Source organism: Dromiciops gliroides, chromosome 1 (genome assembly GCF_019393635.1).
Source record: "Dromiciops gliroides isolate mDroGli1 chromosome 1, mDroGli1.pri, whole genome shotgun sequence".
Classification (NCBI taxonomy): Eukaryota; Metazoa; Chordata; class Mammalia; order Microbiotheria; family Microbiotheriidae; genus Dromiciops; species Dromiciops gliroides.
Window position 1 is genome coordinate 430,646,756 of NC_057861.1, and position 13,964 is coordinate 430,660,719.

At 44.4% G+C, this 13,964-nt stretch overlaps 1 protein-coding gene across 1 annotated transcript; it reads left to right on the forward strand.

Moving 5' to 3' along the window:
• The first annotated feature begins 3,244 nt into the window (after nt 1-3,244).
• LOC122735954 (orthopedia homeobox) lies at nt 3,245-13,255 on the forward strand. The gene is made up of 3 exons (XM_043977867.1): nt 3,245-3,390; nt 4,730-5,139; nt 11,588-13,255. The coding sequence occupies exons 1-3, from the start codon at nt 3,354-3,356 to the stop codon at nt 12,116-12,118; spliced, it is 978 nt and encodes a 325-aa protein (XP_043833802.1). The 5' UTR covers nt 3,245-3,353; the 3' UTR covers nt 12,119-13,255.
• The last annotated feature ends 709 nt before the right edge of the window (nt 13,256-13,964 follow it).

Consider the following 13,964-nt stretch of genomic DNA (forward strand, 5'->3'; position numbering starts at 1 on the left):
AGCAGTTGAAAAGTCATAAAATGAAGCGGGCTATCAATCACGCCGCAACATTGTTATTCAGCAGTTACTAACAGAGATGGATAATCCTTAGATTTCGTCCCATTGTTATGACTCTGATGTGTCTTCACATTAACTATTACACATTTATTTATCGACCTGAAAGATACAACAAAGCAGAATATATGAGCGAGTGCAGGCGCGGGTGTGGGTCTGTGTGGATGGAAACTTGTTCGAGAGTATGGGATTCGTGCAATTCACAATATCTACCGATCTGTACGCACACTTGTGGAGATTATGTGTTCCTCTTTCCTTATCCCAACCGCGTGCAGCACTTTCCTGTCTCCCACTCTCCCCGCCTGCTCCAGGGTCACAGAAGCCCTATCCTCAGATCATTCTCGGAGCCGAGCTAGTCTCCCTATTTTTTAGCAAAAGCAAACAACAACAACAAAAATGGGGGGGGGGGTAAGGCCATTTTTCTCCTCCCTCTTTGCCCTCCCCGTAACTTGCTCACTCTCCCTACATCCTACAATAAGATCGACCCCTTAAGAGTTGTAAATGACCAGCAAGCCCCACACTGGTCGAAGGAGAAAAGACTAGCGCTCAGAAGCACTGGGAGGCGCACTACGGCCTAGACCCCACTGTCCTCATAATGGCTCGGGTGGGGTTGGACCCAGCTCCCGGTCTTGGCAGGGTAATGCGGGGCACTTCTCCGGATTCAGTGTGGCTGGGGCTCCTACTGGTGTTGGTGACCGCAGATACCGTTCCCTGATCCTTTCTCTTCTTTTTTCTTCCAATTTATCGGGGTGGGGCAAGAAGAGGTAAAAATCGAGGCCATTTAAAAAAAAAAGTGGGCGACTGAGGAGGGACACTGAGCTGTTTGGGGGACTCGGCGGTTCCTTAAACCAGCAAGCTGATCTTTTTCTAAAAGTCACGGGCACACATTCCAGGAGGGGAGGTTATTGAAACTGAAACAATAAGAGAAAAGCAGCCACCCAGATAAACTCCTGATATGGACTGTTACTGTGAGACCAGCTTGGGTTCGAGCTTCAAGTCTGTGTGTGCGCGCGTGTCAATGTATATGTTTCTCTCTCTGTCTCTCCAGCTTGGTAAACGGCTGCAGCGGCTGCGGCCCTGCCGGCTGGTTCAGGGGAACCGCCTGCCTTCTCTGTAAGCTGGAAATGAATCAATGTGGTTGAGGCCCTGAATACTCTTCAACTATGAGTGAGTGTGTGTGTGAGCGCGCGCGCGCCCCCGAGGCTGGGGGTGGGGTGGGCAAAGTGTAAAGGGGTGGGGGGCGGGCGGATAAGGGAACAAAACTGCCCCAGAGTTCGCTCTGTCGCCTCCTTTGTCTCCTCGCTCAGTCCCTATCGAAACACATAGTGGAGGAGATACACACACGCGTACACACACACACACACACACACACACACACACACAATTCCTTTCGCATCTGGTCAAAGGCAGCATTTTCAATGTTTTGTGTAAGTCAATTGGACGGCGAACAAAAAAAGCCATTTGCTCGGTATTATTTAAAACAGACTTCATAGGACCACCCTTTTGTGGAAGCTTTATTTGCACTAAATGAATAATCTTAATTGCATCACTCTCGAATTAAAAATCAATGTTAATCAAGTTGGGAGTAGTAAATATCCGTTTTCATTGGGCCTGGGTAGAGGGCATTTTTCTTGTTTTGCAAATAAAAATACAAGTCAAATAACTTTAAAGGGGCATTATGTTCTGCTACAAATACAATTGAAACGGATTGTTTAGGAGCGGATCAGAAATGGTACAGAATTTTGCACTTAATTTCCTCAGTTATCATTTACAATAAGACCCTCTTGGCTTGACAGCCAAGTCTAAACAGTAGTAAATTAGTACAAATTTATACTGATTTTACTCTAATAATCGTAATAAAAGCTTATAGATTTGGCACTAATTACATAAATGCCTAATGATCTTGAAAATTACTCTGGTTAGAAATATATTACTAATCTAAACTTTGTTGTTGGCTGGCTTTGAAAAATCAGAACATTAGAAATGGTTCGCTTCACTTGTGCAAAGCACTTTAAATTGTTCAAGTAGTTTAACATATTCAAGAGGAAAATAAAAAGCCTTTAACTTTATTTACGGCCTTAAATGGAGTTTGGAAACAAGCTGAACTTGGAAACTTTGACCAAAAAGACCCCCTGCTCCAGTCCTGGGGAGGGGGTAGGAGTAGGGGAGGTGTTAAAATTTTAGTCAGGGCCAGGGAAGAATTGGGGAGGCGGAAGGAGGGGGGAAAGAGAGGGCTAGTGGGAAGACTTGTGTTAGCTCAGCGCTGACCCTCGGAGGCCCTACGAGCTGAGTCTGGGAGCATCGAGGAGCATAAAGCCTGAGAAACAGTGTGCCAGCTTGGCCCACTGAGGAGGAGGGGGCTGGGTTGGACCTAGTGTTTTTTAAGCTGGGGGAAAAGAGGCGCATTCTCGCCACCTTTCTCTCCAGAACTCGGAGTCTTGACCTCAGGCACAGCCTAGGGATTGAGCAAGGAAAAGTTGCGGCTCTAGCCTCTGGGGAACTCTGAGTATTTTCCCTCCAACCTCCCCACCTCTCCAAGATCCGGTCCAAAAAGTGCATTTGGACTCAGGCTCCTGGCGCCCCAAAGTCCCCCCCCAACCCCCGCCCCAAAAGCCGCGGTACCCAGAATCTCCTCCAGTTTATTAGGTTGGGTTTGTCAAGTCATTGAAGGGTCATTCCCGACAGGATCTCCTGATCTTTCCTCCCCACCCCCACCCCCACTTTTAAAAAAGGAGGGGGGATAAAGAAAAGGGGAAAAAAAGGAGCAGGGATATCGGCAGGGCGGGGGGGATCTTGGAGGGAAAGTGCGAGGGGAAAAAAAGATGGAATCAGAGAACATGTTGGGAAGAAAAAAAAAGATAAAAAGCCCAGGTCGGCAGCCCTGAGATGATGCCGATGTCTCTGCAATTGCAGCTGCTGAGTTGCTGTTGTTCGTCAGTGTTGCTGCTGCTGCTGCTGCCGCCGCCGCCGCCGCCGCCGCCGCCGCCGGCGCTCCGGGCTGCGGGCGGGCGGGCGGGCGGAGTGGGGGACTCTCCGGGCTCTGACATTTGCAGGCTGCCCTCCTGATTGGTCCCCTCGCAGAGCTGCTCACGGGTTCATTCAACTGTTAAGCACCTCCCCGTCTCTCTAAAGGACATTATAATGCAAGAAGCCCCCTTTTTAACCACAAACCGAATTTTCTTTCATTTAGGTGATCTATATATATCTATATCTTATAGCTTATATCTTATATCTATTTTAAATAACTTAAAGCCGCTAAAATTTGGGGGGGAACAGCTTTCGCCCTGGAGCGGTGCGCGATGCTATCTCACGCCGACCTCCTGGACGCCAGGCTAGGTGAGTGTGTTCCTCTCGCCCCGGCAACCAGGAGAAGCCAGGGCAGGAAATTGTCAATTTGTTCCTTATTTTACCTTAATGCGCCCTAAATGGGCTAATTTCTTTAAAAGTAATTGTGCTGCATTAAAGTTTAATTTGATTTAACATCGTCTTTAAAAAAAAATCTATGGAATATGTAGATTCAAAAAAGGAGTTGGACAATGTTGCTACTTTTGCTTTTTCCCCTTTTTCCTTTTTCTTCTTTTTCTTTTCATTTTTTTCTTTTTGAGGAAGGGGAGATCTACACCACCGATAATTTGGGGCTTTTCCCTTCTTTTCTGTTTGTTTTAATTTGAGTTCTCTTTCTCTCTCTCTCTCTCTCTCTCTCTCTCTCTCTCTCTCTCTCTCTCTCTCTCGCTCTCTCGCTCTCTCGCTCTCTCGCTCTCCCCCTATCTCTCTCCTCCCCTCCCAACCTTAAAAAATAAGGTTAGGTTTGTCAAATATCTGGCAGGAAGGAGAAGACGATGAAATGGAGGCAGATTTGTTTAATCTATGCCTTTGGAAAAGAAAAGACAAAATTTACGTTCACAGGCTCTTCCATTTTCTGGAAGGGGCTGCAAGGTCCTGATGACTACGAGATTCCTGCCTCTCTTTTCACTGAAGAGAAAAGTTAATTTTTTTTTTAAGTTTGATTCACTGTTCTACAAGTCTTGTCAACTTCAGCTGTTTTACTCACTCGTTGGAGGGTTCCTTCCTGGCTTTTTACTATACTTTTCATTATTACTTAGGCTTTGTTGAATGTGGTTCCAACTTCCAAACCATTTGCGTATCTGGGAGGAGATAGGGTTAGTTGGGGTTGAGGTTGGGGCTGCGGTCTCAATTTGTTCTCGGGATGGAAAGGTTTGGAGATTTTCGTCAGAAGGTGAGAAGTGTATTGGCCGTGGGGGAGAGTTTGCTGCTCTTTGGAAATGCAGGTGGGAAGAGCGATGGAGTGTTTGGTTTACTGTTGCACTGGGGATGCGGTTTATCAAAGGGGCCTGGGACATGTTTTATTGCCGGGAATGGGAGTGTATTTTATTACAGGAGAGACGGAGGTATGTGCTGTTTATCACGGGAGATAGATCTAGAGAGTGGGGAAGAGGACGTGAGGTATTAATCCAGCTTGGGTTTCCAGATCGTGAGCTAACGAGGCGAAGATGTTGAGAACTTTGATGGGCCAGCTGGAGTTGATGCTGGTAGCAGTCAGGCCTTGATGGGCGGAGAGGACAAGGGGTTGCTCTAACTGGGGTGAGACACGGAGAAAGGCCCCTTTCTCGGCCTCTCGGGGAAGGTAGTGATGCCATTTCCTTTACCTCCTCAGGTATGAAAGATGCCGCCGAGCTTTTGGGACACCGGGAGGCGGTGAAGTGTCGGCTGGGCGTGGGAGGCTCCGACCCGGGGGGTCACCCGGGAGATCTGGCCCCCAACTCGGACACGGTAGAAGGAGCAACACTTCTCCCCGGAGAGGACATCACCACGGTGGGCTCTAACACGGCCTCACTGGCGGTCAGCGCCAAGGACCCGGACAAACAGCCGGGGCCACAGGGCGGGCAAAACCCCAGTCAGGCTGGACAGCAGCAAGGGCAGCAGAAACAGAAGCGCCACCGCACTCGTTTCACCCCAGCGCAGCTCAACGAGCTGGAGAGGAGCTTCGCTAAGACTCACTACCCGGACATCTTCATGAGGGAGGAGCTGGCCCTGCGAATCGGCCTCACCGAGTCTCGAGTACAGGTATGTGGGGCCTTAGGGATTGCACTGCCTTTTCCTAATGGGAAAGTCAAAGGGGGCAGAAATTAGAGAAAGGCGGTCTCTTGTCTCTTCTACTCCTCCCTCCTCCCTGAGTTGCTAGCTAAAACCGCCTCCAGGATTCTAGATCGGATTCTTTCCTCATGTACTCCGTGAGGCTCAGAGGCTTAGAGTCACCTTAGCTTCCCAATATGCACAAAAGCAGGAGTTCACTCACACCCTGCCCTCGGCCCTTTGTGAGTCCAAAACACACACGTGAAACTTTAATGTCTGAAGACAGAAGTGAGGGTCTTTCCGAAGTCAGTTTCATCTCTCACCTGCGGACAGAAAAATCCAGATATTTTCCTTCAAGCTAAGTCAGTTGGCAAAGTCTTACTTTAGCTCCAAATTATATACCTACATCTCCCCCACTTCCCCACAGAAAATATAAAAGGTTTGTTCCTCTCTGTGTGTTTTTAGACTGATGCGACAATAAATATATTAAACATGCATAAATATACAGAGGAAAAGAAAAATACTTGGCCCAGAATTAACTCCTTGTCAAGAAATCATACCCCGACTTGCATGGCTTGTATATTACTCCTTAGTGAACTACACAAGTACATAAGCAAACGCAGACCCAGCTTTTTTTCCCCCATCGATTTTTAACTTTGATAGTCTACAGGGATCATGGTGACAACTGGAAAACGAACCTCCAGACCCACCTTAAAGGCCTTAGTTTTATTTCGTCAACACTCATTCTCCCTTTTGAACAACAGCATTTTGTAAGTGACCAGAGATCCGAAGGGTCTTGGCGGTAGCGTGTGGGTGGTTAAGAAATAACGTTCACTTTTGGAAATATTGTCAGTGGAGATCACTACTGACCACCAGGCTAACGGGAAAGCATAAATAACGTAGGAGATTATGTTTATAAGATTTATGAAATGTTTGAAATAAAATCAAAGCCTAATAAATTTCTAACCCCAAAGCACCGCTAGTCCCCATGCCCAGTCACGAATATCCTGGAATTTAAGTTCAAACTCAACTCCCTGGATCTCACTCGCGAGCTCTCCAGGGTGCTGAAAATCGGCACTAAGCCGGGGCGTCTTCCTCAGGGTAAATTGGGGTAGTAGGCATCAAATCATCCAGGCATTTTTCAAACAATCTAAATGGTTTGTTAAACCAAGGTCAGCTGCTTTGAGAAATTTAATTTTTAAAAGTCTCGGTTGTTTCAGATGTGGATATTTTCTAGTAATAGAAGAGGGAGGATAAAGACAGTTATCGATATACCTTATGTGTGTATGTATGTATGTATATGTGTCCATATATACATATATACACCTATTAACATATGGGGTTTTAAAAAAATTGGCTACATTGGATGTTCTAATATGCAGGAAATGAATGTCGTCAGAAGCCTGAAGTGGACACAATAAGAGAGTATATAAAGGACACAACATAGTGAACATTTTTTTCTCACTCCAATAAATCTAAGTAATTTACCTTCGAAACTCTCACAGGCCTGAACCTATCCTCATTGAAATTGCACACTGAAAGCCCTTTAATTTTACTGCGTAGTGACATTACTAATGCGATTTAAAATTTTTACACCAGACGTCTTCCTAAATCGAAGAATGAGCATTTACAAAAACAATTTTAATATTTCCATATTATGAAGATAACAATAATCAGCCAAATCGTTACCTTGACGTTTTACAATGAGAAAGTATGGCGGTTATTTTCCCTTAAGAGAAACAGTAACTGTATATTCATTTTTGTTTTTAAAAGTAAGATACTTTTGCTTAACCTAGCCACATTGAAGATTAGTCTAAATTAAAATAGAGATTAGAATCACAAATAAAATGTAATTGGACAAGTGACTTTATGAAAAAAGAAAACGAGGTCTATTAAACTTTATTGGGTCTTCCAAAGGTTAATGACAGCGATTTCTATATTAGGAAAGTTATAAGGGAAATAAAATATAAAATATGTAATGGAAACAGTTATTTTCCAAAAGTACACAAAAGAAGTACGTAGGAAGAAAGAGACAAAGTACTTTAATTGCCTCAGCATAATCTTAAACCAAAGATAATAGCTTGAGACTGATGATAAAAACAATTTAATAGAGTGGCAATTTCAATATTTTTTAAAAATAATGTTCTGTAGTTTAAAAAGTAATCAGATCAACATAACCTTCTTAATTAACACTTCAAAATGATTAACATTATGTAATGTAATGCAGAAATAATTTATGTGAAATGTATTTACTTCACAATTCACTGTACCATTGCTCCTTGACCAAATTCAAATTAAATAGTAATTGGTTTATGTTCTTATATGATGAGTACTTTATAGTTTTCTTTATAGTTAACAGATTGCTAGTGTTCTTTCAGTATGTGGGCCACCACACTGATTAAAGAATGATCTAAACACTTAATTTATTGCCATTGTATATGTTTTAAAATGCTGCTGATTCCAGAGCAAATTGTCTCGAATACTCTATTTCAACCTACATTTAATTTATATTACACTTCTAGGCAATTATTAAATAGACTTCTACTCATATGGAGACCAATTCCATGTCTGATATCTCTCCCCTTTTCAGGCTGGTGTAATAAAACCATTCCTTTTATAGCATGCCATTATTAGAAACCAATTTCAGAATTATTTATAACCTGGAATGGCTTATTAAGCAGCAATGCGAGAATCATGCAAATTACGCGATCAAATGCAATATAATAAGCATAATCATTAGTCTCTAGCACGGATTAATTAACTTTCAATATTTTATTTACATAAAAACCAAATCAGTGAAATAACTTCTGCACAGTCAGGCTTGCCTTTCAATATTTTATACGAACCAAAATAATGTGCTGTAATTCCATTGACCGTGTCCCCCAGAATGGCCCCTGTCACCTGCCACATCTTAATAGGGGACAAGCTGAGAGTATTTTCTAGTTTTCTAATGGAATGAGAAATTGCATTTTCTTCCTCTCCCAGCACTATTAAAGTGTAATGAATTCGGCCCAGAGTTCACGGCTGGCTGATCGAAATGAACCTGAGATCTGAGCTTTAATACAGCTCTCCAGATTTCCTACCAAATCTTCACATTAATCATTTGCTGGATTCCAATGAGATCTTCATAAAGCTTTCGCTTCTGGAAAAAAAAAGTAATATTCTCCCCCCCCCCATCTATTTCTGAGCCATTTATAGCTAGGGAATTAAACGGGCTATATATTTTAAAATACATTTACAGTATGTCTATATTACTGTAACAGCAGATATCATGAAAATAGATTTTTAGATTCCAACCTCCATTAGACCCTCACTGTTGTATTAAGCATTTTCAAGGAATAGTTGCATTTCCAACAGAGTACAAAGTTGGCCAATGCTTACGGTTAATATATTTTCTGGAGTTGTCATCTGTGCATTGTCAAAATCTCCCTCAGGTTTTCTCTGCATTTTAATATGTCATGCACTAGTTTTCAACTGGAAACATTCATATTTTTTAAAACATATGCGCCATAGCTTTGAACTGAGATGATCAAATCTGATGAAGATTCTTTCCAACCTCAGTAAGCCATGAAACCATAAAAGATCTTTCAGCCGCCATTTAACTGTTAACCCTAAAACATAATTGAACACGATTTTTAGATTATTTATGTAATATTTAGTTCCTTAACAGCCGTTCGTTTTGCTAGTGGCTGATCTTATTTGGTGATCTGCATAGGTGGTAGTGACAAACCACTACAGATTTCGAATCAGAACCCATCACTGTAAATTTTCCTTCCCTCCCCCAGCTTTTGGACTTTTAAAAATATTCCGGGATCCTCAAGTCGAGGCCAAGACGAATTTGTAGAGCGTGAGGAATTCATCTTGTCCTTAGGTATTCTCGGAAGAACTGTGCGGACTAGGGCCATATATTTGCGTAGTGTGAGTGTGTGTACATGCACCGAGAGGGAGATGCAATCACCTTGAAACCAAACATCAGTTCATCCTTGTCTCTTTCTCTCTCTCTCTCTCCTTCCCCTTCCCTCCGCCTCCCCCAAGTTGGGGTTAGAATTCAATTCCCAGAGCCAAATGTTTTGCACCGGTTTGTTACGGTTTGGAAGTCGACCTTGGGGAACTAGGTCGGAAGGATCCTACCCAGTTGTCATGTACTCTGGAGTGAATGAAACGCTAGGGGTTTCCAGGCCTGCTGCAAGTCCCTGAGAAGGAACCCTTTAGTCCCCCCGGCTTCCCCTTTAACCTGCTTACTCTGAGTAACAGGCCACACAGACAGCTCAATTCTAGTCCGGCCACATTGATCCTTCTCACTATCCAAGTTTCTGCAGCTTCATTAATCCGTCACGCCGCCAACTATCGGGACTGCAGCGCGGAAGAAAAGGACCCTCTCCAATGAGAAAAGATTAGGAGGGTAAACACTCATCATAGTACATGGGACAGAAATGAGAGCAGACACCAACCAAAAGGCAGTTTTCTGAAATGTTCATCCCTTGTTCGAATTTTATGAGAGAGTGAAGAACTTCAGTTTGCAAAACAATTCAGTACTGTAACTTCAGGACATGTTTACAGGTAGATTAGGGGTGTTCTGGTGGCCCTGTGTCCATGTTACCTACTTCAGGTAGAATAACGACAGGAGGGTGATTCATAAGTGGGTGAGGGTAGACCCCTATGAATACAATTGTCAAATTATGTCTCCTAAATTCTATATTAAACTCATTCAATCCTACAACTTTATCCCATATAATGTTTCATTCCGACAAGGTTAAAAGTGTCGAGATGTCATGTATGCATAACCAAAAGTCTCCCAAGCATCAGTTGACCTTTGGATTAAAGAAATGAAAACCTAGTCAGTAAACCCAAAATAAATATCCTAAAATACAGAGATGATAATTAGCATTGTGATGATTCCCTACGGGATCCTCGTGCCATTTTAGTGACTTTGGCAGCTGTACATGAATATAAGTAATACACGCTAAAATTACAGGAGCCACTAATAATAATACATAAAACAAAAGTCCTCCACTTTTGTTTGGGGTATTATTTTCACTAACCAAATGTTTTTCATTGAGAAAGAAAGAGGTATGTCAAAGCAGAATTACACATTGACAACTAGTGTAGGACTGGATCACGACCTTCTTTCGTTTGCAGCATTGGAAGGAAGAATTTACTTTCATCCGATTACAAAGGAGGGACTTTAGGGAACTGAAGATAGGCTTAGCTTTTGCAACCCCTACCTAGCTCAAGGAAAGAGTAGGTACCTGAAGGCAAATCAGTTCAGAGGCTCTGAAAATAGATTACAAGACTCTAGAGGACACTTAGAACAGGTGCCATGGAAGTATCTGCAGACACAGGTAGACTAGGTGGAAAAGCTTGGGGCAGTGGCATGAAACATTATTGGGGCAACTTGGGGACACTAGAGGTCACAGTCGTTAGACAAACAATAATGTGAATCAATGGCACTTACTTTCCCACACCAAACCTTGCATTAACCTATCCATCCGTTCACTCCACAGTTAGACTATAAGGGTTTTTCTTTTGTCTTTTGAATCTGGCCATTGTTACCCACGGTATCTTTTTTTTTCCTTTCAGATTTTAAATTTCTGAGTTTTCTGAAAATGTTAAATTATGTATAACCTCAATTTTACATTGTGTTAGAAATGTATAGCTATAACCCTCTATTGTGTTAGAAACATTACAATGGGAAATACATAGGTTTGCATATGGTTTTCAATATATACAACGAAGGAATAGGCACGTTTTGTACAATGTGTTCTCTTTTTTCTATCTAGACCTATACAAAGCAGGGCTCCTCCCTTCAAGTATGTATTTTCTAGGGCATGATAGATATACTTTGTGCATAGAACATATATGATATATAAAGCCAGTACACCCATGCCCATTGGTTAGGGTATTGGGGTCTGTATTTATTTTACTCACGGAATATTAACAGGATTAGTACTAACAGAAACATGACTGTATGGATAATGTGGGGTCGTGTACTGTAGAGAACCTTGACACTGTGTAAGTATAGCGTCAATATTGCAATCCGAATGGGGGTGGGGGAGTAAAAATAAGGGAGAGAGAATCAGAAATTATGTTCTGTGGGACTCTGGGTGTTTTTTGGTTTTGGGGTTAAATGCCCTTTTGCCTTTCTTTGTACCCTCAGCGCTTAGCAAGCTGCTTGGCACATATAGAGACCTGTATAAATGTTTATTGACTGACCGACCCTTACTCCCATGACTGCCACTCACCCGGTCTCCCTGAAATAGGCTTTTGGGAGCCCGTCTGTCTGTCTGTCTGTGTCTCTTCTCGCACTGTTGGCGGCCTCGCTAACTTTGGCCTCTGTCTCTGTGTCTACCCGTCCGTCTTCCTTCCCTCTCCCGGTGTGCATATGTCTTCCCCTATCCGGATCACTCTCCCACCCTTCCCCCACCCGGCCCCCTTGCAGGTCTGGTTCCAGAACCGTCGCGCCAAGTGGAAAAAGCGCAAGAAGACGACGAACGTTTTCCGGGCTCCCGGGACGCTGCTGCCCACTCCGGGCCTGCCGCAGTTCCCCTCGGCCGCCGCCGCCGCCGCCGCCGCCATGGGGGACAGCCTGTGCTCCTTCCACGCCAATGACACCCGCTGGGCAGCGGCTGCTATGCCGGGCGTGTCGCAGCTGCCGCTGCCGCCCGCGCTGGGCAGGCAGCAGGCCATGGCGCAGTCCCTGTCCCAGTGCAGCTTGGCGGCCGGGCCCCCGCCCAACTCTATGGGCCTGTCCAACAGCCTGGCGGGTTCCAACGGCGCCGGGCTGCAGTCTCACCTCTACCAGCCCGCCTTTCCCGGTATGGTGCCCGCCTCCTTACCCGGCCCGAGCAATGTCACGGGCTCGCCCCAGCTCTGCAGCTCCCCGGACAGCAGCGACGTGTGGCGGGGCACGAGCATCGCGTCCCTTCGCCGCAAAGCACTAGAGCACACAGTGTCCATGAGCTTCACCTAATGCTCCCTCTCCCGGCACCCCGGGCCCCAATCTCCACCCTGTTCTCCTTCCTTTCCCCATGGCCCTTCAGCACCTCGCCCATCTTCTTTCCATTCCTCTGGCCTCCCCCACCTGCACCTTCCTCCTAATCCCCTCTCCCCGCCAATTCCCTCTCCAGACTCTGCTCCCCAAGTCCCCCGACTCTCCTTTCCCCCTTCCTTTGCTTATCCTTCGCTCTCCAGTCCCCTCTGCTCACGAGGCCTCCTCGTCCTCCTCTTCCATAAGCTCATCTCTCTCCCTAACTTCTCATTCTTACTCCCTGACTTCTAACTCCCTTACTCCCTCTTCACGCCCCCACCTCCAAAATCAGTTGCTTTATCTTCACCGTCTTCCCTCCTACACTTGACCCTCCAAATCAAATCACTCTGTCCTTTCTCCACTCCAGAATGTTCACCCGCTCTTGAGCAACTACTTTTTCCCATAAGCTTTTCAAACCCTTTGTCACATTTCCCTCTCCAACTCCGTTTTTCAGTTACGCCTTCTCTTCTTGAAGGAATATTATCACCGTCTACATTTCTTATCCTCACTGTCAAGCATCACTCTTTCTGTTTTCCTACCTCCATCCCCTTTGCCTTTTCATCATTCTCCCAAAGTTCCCTCTTCATTGCCCTCCACGTTCTCCTTCGTTTCCTTTTTTTCTCTTCCCTGCCTCAACTCACCTCCCCCTACCCTTCTCCTAGCACCCCGCGAAACGCATTATTCCCGCCATTTTACTTACCAGGGAGTCGACTCAGGATCTGAAATCAGACACCAATGGACTGGTTTGTGGGCAGAAATACACACACACACACACACAAACACAAACACACACACACACAAAACACCTAAGTCACACAAGGACATGATCAAGGGACAACACAATATTAGGGACTTTTGTCTTAAAGGAGGACAAGTGTCTGCTACCGGCTGCCTCATCTAAGGGCCTAATTGATCTAATTTATTTTTTTCTGTTTTCTTCTTCTTCTTCTCTCTATTCACCTGCTACCCCACCTTTCCACCCAACTACCTACCCAGCCATTTCTTTGGCTTGCTGCGGAATATTGTTTTTTTGTCTTTTCTTTCTTTCTTCCTTTCTTCCTTCCTTTCTTCCTTTCTTCCTTCCTTTCTTTCTTTCTTTCTTTCTTTCTTTCTTCCTTCCTTCCTTCCTTCCTTCCTTCCTTCCTTCCTTTCTTTCTTTCTTTCTTTCTTTCTTTCTTTCTTTCTTTCTTTCTTTCTCTCTCTCTCTCTCTCTTTCTCTCTCTCTCTCTCTCTCTCTCTCTCTCTCTCTCTCTCTCTCTCTCTCTCTCTCTTTCTTTTAGAGCACAACAATGTGGAAGTATAAATAGGAAGTTTCTTAACAGGAAATTGCCACTTGGCTAGGAGGCTGGAGCAGACTAAGAAAGTAATATGATGCAAACAGGAGAGGTGATCTCACCCATTTTGATAAGTATTTATAAGGAAGAATTAAAAAAAAAGTCCAAGTAATATTTCCTTTTGTAAAAGCAAAAGCCACATCCCTTTTCTGGGTCTTTCAGGTTTGGCTTTCCGTTGGTTTTCTTTGACTTTTCTATCTTTGTTCTTTGCCAGTCTGTCTGTCCCTCTTGGTTGTTTTGTTTGCTGTTGCTGTTGTCCCCACTGCACCTAGGCTAAGGCCACTGGCCCCTGCTGAGGGAGCAGGTCCATGACCAGGCTGGGTGCCTGCACATGGACATCTCCAACCCTGCAACTTTGTACAGAGAAACACAATCAGCTTTTTCTGCATGTGCTGGTCAAATCCAACCCCAGAGAACAGAAGCTATTTCTAAGAATGAACAAACAATGTGAAATA